The sequence below is a fragment of the Ahaetulla prasina genome, chromosome 8 (genome assembly GCF_028640845.1).
Source record: "Ahaetulla prasina isolate Xishuangbanna chromosome 8, ASM2864084v1, whole genome shotgun sequence".
NCBI lineage: Eukaryota > Metazoa > Chordata > Lepidosauria > Squamata > Colubridae > Ahaetulla > Ahaetulla prasina.
The window spans coordinates 30,733,162-30,739,943 of NC_080546.1; the positions used below are offsets into that span (position 1 = coordinate 30,733,162).

The 6,782-nt window shown below is 45.8% G+C and overlaps 1 protein-coding gene across 1 annotated transcript; it reads right to left on the reverse strand.

Annotated features, from left to right (window-relative positions):
- Positions 1 to 207: 207 nt before the first annotated feature.
- NEUROG2 (neurogenin 2) lies at positions 208 to 1,511 on the reverse strand. The gene is made up of 2 exons (XM_058193138.1): positions 1,406 to 1,511; positions 208 to 1,003 (listed from the first exon to the last, which is right to left on the reverse strand). Exon 2 carries the CDS (start codon positions 1,000 to 1,002, stop codon positions 208 to 210), a length of 795 nt encoding a protein of 264 aa, XP_058049121.1. The 5' UTR covers position 1,003; positions 1,406 to 1,511.
- Positions 1,512 to 6,782: the final 5,271 nt, after the last annotated feature.

Below are 6,782 nucleotides of genomic sequence, written 5' to 3' on the forward strand. Positions count from 1 at the left end.
AGAGCCCTACAAAGGGCCGGCGGAGGACCGCAGTCAGCGTCCTTGGGATCAGGCGTTCCGTCTTAATACTTTTGCCTCCAGCCCGATCCGGTGAACGACTCATCTTTCCCGGGAATCGAATCACGGGATCTCCGCTACTGATGGGCTACGCCAGTCTACCCACTCTCCGGTCCACGCGGGGAGGGACGAGTGGGAAGCCAGCGGGCATCAGATTAAATCTCTGGATAGCACATAGCTGGGATTTTCCGATTGCCAGAAGTCCAACTCTGAGACGGAGCTGCCGGGGCTGGAGGGCGACAAAGCACAGCTGTAAGCCGAGGAACCGGCCGAAGGAGCGGGGCTGGTAGTGCAGCTCCAGGAACCCGAGGATGAGGCTGGAGAAATACTGCTGCCGTCGCTGCCGCCGCCTCCGCCACTAATACTTCCCAGCATTGCCTCGGAGAAGGCGGCAGCAGCAGCGGCGGCAGCTGCCGCTCCTCGGCCTCCGCAGTGGTCGGCCAAGCGCAGCGTCTCGGTGAGCGCCCAAATGTAGTTGTGAGCGAAGCGCAGCGTCTCGATCTTGGTCAGCTTGGCGTCCTCCGGGAAGGTGGGCAGCACCTCCCGCAGGGCATCCAGGGCCGCGTTCAGATTGTGCATCCGGTTCCTCTCGCGGTTGTTGGCTTTCAGGCGGCGGCTCTTCTTGAGCCGTTGGACCGTCTCAGCCGTCTTGGTGAGGCGGGAGGCATTTCGCGCCCGGCCGGAGCGCCTCTTACAGTCGTGGCGTCTCAAGCCGAGCAGAGGAAGGCGCGCGTGCTCCGCTGCTTTTACGGCCGCCTCGGGCGCTGATCCCGAAGGGGACAGGAGGACGTGGGGCGGCTCTTCTTCCACCTCGTCCTCCCCCTCGGAACCCGAAGAGAAAGGGGCGAGGGAGGAAGACGAGGGGGAGGAAGACGAGGGCGAGGACCGGGGGTCAAGGAGCCCCTCTTCCTCCTTCACTTCCAAGGTCTCCGGCTTCGCGAACATCCTGCAAGAACACAAAACCAGGCAAGCGGTCAGTTGGAGGAAAGGCAGCTGGAGCTCCTGAGAGAGCATCATCCCCTCCCGGCCCACCCAAAACGCGCCAACCAGCCCATCACCCCCGTAAGAGCGCAGCCAGGCGTGGGAAAAGAGGGAAATCTGTCTGCTCCCCAAGAGTCCTGGCCTCCTCTATAATACACGCGTGCGGAACTTTTCCACGGCATCGACAGACAGCCAATGTAACGGCGATGCGCATTCGAGGGAACAGGTCCGCGCAAAGCTAAGCGTTGGACTCCGCTGGCTCCAGAGCGCTTTAAAGTCTGCGGTCCAATTCTGAGGGATCACTTTGTCACAGACTTCACTGCGCCCGGTTTGCTTGGAAGGTTTAACGTATTGAGCGTGAACCAACCATAACGGCGCCTCGCTTCCGAGCCCTCCGCTTGGCGAGGCGTTGCAGAAATCAGCCGGGTTGCCTTTGGAGCGAGCCGAGCCTCAGCCTCCCTACCAATACTCGGCGGCCGGGGAGGGGAGGCCGAGAGAGCGCCACACTGCGATTGCGCCTAAGCGCTAAGCGGGAGTTTTGGCTGCAGTTCCGAAAACGGCTGTCAGCCAACCAAGTTGGCCTCAAAGAAATGGGGGGAAGGGAAGAGAGGGACGATTCGGGAACTTACTTGGCTTTTTTGGAAGTAACCGAATTGTTTTTTCGCTCGGCCCCCTTTTTTTGGCCCGAAGACGCGGCTGGCTGCTCCTGTCTCGTTCCGCACCGCCCCTTGGGGCAACCTTCAGGATTCAGCTTGGCCCCGCGCCGTTCCCTCCCGGTTGCTGGAGAAGGTCCCGCCGTGGCTGGGTCTTGGTGTGGGTCCAGGGCCTCTTGCTCGGAGGAGGGGCGGCGGGGGGTGGGTGGGAAATGTCTTTAAAGGGCTGGTTGTCAGGCCCGTCGCTGCCGGCCTGCGTGCGTGTAAGAAACAGGGCAACTCAGTGGGGAAAGCTGCTGGCACGCGCCTGGACCCTCCAGTTAAAGCGAAGCTGCTTGTGTTTCTGTGGCTGTGTGTCTGGCACACGACTCTACTTAAAACCCCTTATATACCCCATGGAAAACAATCAAATGTACCCCCGGGGCCTCCTCGGCTCTCCCCCTCCCCAGGTTTAGCTTTCCTTTTCATTTCATTATCATCGCTCTTCTCTTCTCTTTTCTTTTCTTTTTTTTTGGGGGGGTGTGTGTGTGTGCGTGCTCCTCCTCCCCCCCCCTTTTATCTGATCCTCCGAAAGTGTGTTGGCAACCGGGACAGTTCTGGGATGTGATTGGTGCCTTGCGCTCGGCTGGAGCGTGCCGCTAATTTATTAATGAATGGGGGTCGCGAGGCGCAGCTGGCCAATCAGAGCGTCCCGCTAGCCACGCGCGCTGGAACCTGCTTCTTTTGGACAACTCATTAGGCCCGAGGGCTGCGCTGAGGGTGAGGAAGCGGGCCTGTCCCACAGCCTTCGCCCTCCATCACAGCCAAGCATGGCCCCGCGAGCCCAAGCAGGAGGGGCACCCTCCCCGTGCCCCATTATGCTTACTTTTTTCCAAATTGAGTGTGCCAAAAATGAAACCGGTGGTTGGAAAAGAGGAGGCTGCCCAAAGCAGGGGAAAAAGAGATCCAGTGTTATGATATGTGTTTGTACTTGAAGAACAGAGCGTGGGCAACTTATATTTTTTCATTATGAAAGGCATTGAGTCTCTTCCACCTCATATTGATCAAAGTTTTCCCTAATGCCACACTTTAGAAAAGGACTTTCTCTCAGAAGGAGGTAATAGGCTGCAGTGCACCACAGACTAATAGATGCCTGGTGACCTCCATTCATTGGTGTTCCTCTTGTTTAAACTTCAATTTGTCTGTGGCTGATTCCACTTGTGGTGCCACAATTGGGATCACAATTTGTGTTGCTATGCAAAGTAGCACAACAATTTTGTGACATTTTTTTGCCATGGTGGTTAAGCGAATCACTGAGGTTGTTAAATGAATCATTTTCAAGAAGCTGTGAAACAGATAAGAGACCAGACTTGATTGGTTATTAATAACAATCCCTAGAAAAATCCTAAATTTTAGGAAGACAGGACCCAATTGGCACCCAAAACATTCTTCCATTCATATTTTGGGATCGCAAATGTTTAGTTAAGACTTAGAATCCCTAGTGAAGAAAGGCTCTCGGTCTTTAATGTGTCACAGAATGCTTTGATCAGAAAGATAATATAAACAAACATTAGGTGTTCTGTGATTTCATAAAATACAAGTAATCTTCAATTTATGACCACAATTGAGCCCAAATTGTTGCTAAACAGGAGAGTTGTTAAGTGAGTTTTGTCCCATTTTGCTATCTTTCTTGTCAAAATTGTTAAGTGAATCACTGTTTTTAAGTTAGTATCATGGTTGTTAAGTGAATCTGGCTTCCCCATTGACTTTGCTTGTTAGAAGATCACAAAAGGGGATGAAGTGACTCCAGAACTCTGCAACCGTCATATAGAGGAATCAGTTGCCAAACAGCTGAATTTTGATCACGTGACCATGAAGATGTAATAGCTGTAAGTGTGAAAAACGGCCATAAGTCACTTTTTTCAGTGCTCTTGTAACTTCAGTCATTAAACAAACTCTTATAAGTCAAAAACTACCTGTACAATACTAGGAAAATTAATGAATGTTAAGGGAAAAAACTTTCTAATATTGTGATCAGTGGAATGTAAGCAATTTATATGTTTTTTTTTAATTTGAATTTATATCCCGCCCTTCTCCGAAGACTCAGGGCGGCTTACACTGTGTTAAGCAATAGTCTTCATCCATTTGTATATTATATACAAAGTCAACTTTTATTGCCCCCAACAATCTGGGTCCTCATTTTACCTACCTTATAAAGGATGGAAGGCTGAGTCAACCTTGGGCCTGGTGGGACTTGAACTTGCAGTAATTGCAAGCAGCTGTGTTAATAACAGACAGACTTAGTCTGCTGAGCCACCAGAGGCCCCTTATGTGAGCTAGTAGCCCCCTTTGTGGGTGGTGTTAAGAGACAGTTGTTAAAGAGGCTTTAAATTAGATTCTGATAGTGAGCTCTGTGTGTATGTGTGTGTGTGTATTGTGTGAACTCAACAGCTTAACCAGCCCTTTCTAAATTTATGATTGCATGATTCCATAAGCAAGTAAGATGTCACTCTTCCTTATGATCCTCAAATATCTTTTTCTCCTGTGATTACATTCTGTAATTGTTGTATTATTTTGTTTTGTTATTGATTACTATCATACGTGGAGACTCACATCAAGTTTATTTCAGCTCATATAAACTACTCGTTTTATTCTGGCATTTTGGCTCGGATCTCTGACCTGTAAACTACCCAAGATCTTGTGGAAGTCAGCCACTCTTGATGATCAACCTTGATTTTCAGGAATCTTACTTGGAATCATTCTGCTGAAGTCCCTTGTATAAGTTAAATCTTTTGAGAGATGGCAAAATATTTTTCCCCCTTTCCCATTCCCTTCTTTTAGATAGTTCAGTTTATAGTTTAGTCTCATCTCTGAGTTGCATTAAAGTCTATGATGTCCTGCCCTCAAAAAAGCTTTTCTCACTAACAGTTATGCATATTATTTAGCCCTCACTGTAGTTAGAGTATATTCCTAATGTTTGAATGCCACCATAAATTAGACTGTCCATATTGTGCCTTCTTCTGGTGTTCACCATATCTTGCTGACTAGGACCTTGGCCTCAGCCTTGGGCATGTTTCAGACCAATGAGCCTTCAGGAAGGCTGTACATTCACACATTTCCAAGCATTCCTCTGGCCACAGATCAATAACTTGGCCCACCCATATGAGATGGTGAAGCAATACATATTCATGTATTAAAGTTATTGGGTGCTTATCTTACCACGGTTACTCTGGGTGGCTTACAATATTAAAAAAATTAAATTATATAAATAAAATATTACAAAGCTAAAAATACAAAATACAATAGCTAAAAGGTGGGAGGGAATAGGATGAGCGGGGGGGGAGGGGAAATGGGATCTGAGATTAATTTATCAACCATCCCCAACATAAAGCCCATCTTTTGGACCCCAAATTATGGAATTTCCCTTTTTAACTGCAATATAGTTGTAACAATTTATGCATATATTTAAGTCCTGGCATGATCAAGGTATATGTTTAACATTAATATCGCTAGGGCATTCTGAGGGAGATGTATGGAAATGGCTATTAGCTGTCCCTGTCATCGCTCTTGGTTGGCTCACAGTGTTATATTTAAAGCAATGACAAATATTGTCACAACATCATATAAAAAGATTATATAGTATATAAACTATATACTATAGTTTATATAGTTTATATATATGAGTAAATATTAGGAGGCATAAGCATCTATATATATATAGGAAGAAGAAAAGAAAAACAATAGGACAGGAACGGTAGGCAAGTTTGTGCGCTTATGCACGCCCCTTATGGTCCTCTTAGGAATGGGGTGAGGTCAATAGTAGAAAGTTTTTGGTTAAAGCTTTTAGGATTATGGGAAGAGACTACAGAGTCAGGTAAAGTATTCCAAGCACTGATGATTCTGTTACAGAAGTCATATTTTCTGCAATCTAGATTAAAGCGGTTAACATTAAGTTTAAATCTGTTGGTTGCTCTTGTATTATTGCAATTAAAGCTGAAGTAGTCTTTAACAGGAAGGACATTACAATAGATGATTCTATGAGTTAAACTTAGGTCTTGTCGAAGGCGACGGAGTTCCAAGTTTTCTAAGCCTAGGATTTCAAGTCTGGTGGGATAAGGTATTTTGTTGTTTTCAGAGGAATGGAGAACTCTTCTTGTAAAATATTATATTATATTATAAAATATTTTATATATTTTATATTATATTATATTATATTATATTATATATTTTATATATTTTATATATTTTATATTATAAAATATTATATTATATAATATAATATATATATATGTAGGTCTTTGGTTATTCGGGTTTATATATATACATGCAACCCATAGAATCAATTTCAGTTGTAAACTACAGGTAGAATTATTCAATTAAATCCTGGTCACACAAAAGATAAATGAATAAAGGAAGCCCTGGAATGGATGGAAGTAATAATTGGATATTATAGAGATGAAGAAACAGGAACAAACCGAGTGTAGTCTTACTGTAATAAATGGAGTCATACAATTTATTTGGAATATAACTTTCATTGTCTGGGTTGCATGTAAAAAAATTTGAAACCCACCATGGCCTGTGACCCAACAGACTCCAGGTCAAAGCCGTTTGGCGGAGTAACATTGATCTTGGGCTAAAGAAGCAGGCATCCTGCTTACCTTTTCCCATCAGACTTTCCTCTCCTATACAGCCGGCCCTGGTGACCAGTCCTAAAGGTCTCTCTGATCCAGGGCTAGGAGAATTCACCGAAGGGTCTGGACAGCTGCGAGCAAAGCAAAGGGGTTGGATTTGTTAGCATGACAGAAGAATGTAATCCCTGGCAAGGGAATAAGCCACACATTAAAGCCAGAGTGGGGAGAAATTCTTCTTTGCTTTGGTTTGAGAGTCTGTTTTGGCTTTCAGTGGAAACTGCTTGTTCTGTAAATCCTGAATTATAATAAAAGGTTCTGAGAAATTTTCTGGCCTCTGGAGCATTTATTTAAAACCACAACTTACCAAGCACGCCACTTTAAGAGAATAATAGCAAGTTAGCAAGGGAGTTGCTTTTCTTCCTCTGAAAACCAGTAAGGTATCAGTCCCATGCCCATCCACCATTTGTTTGGTGTCAGGCTC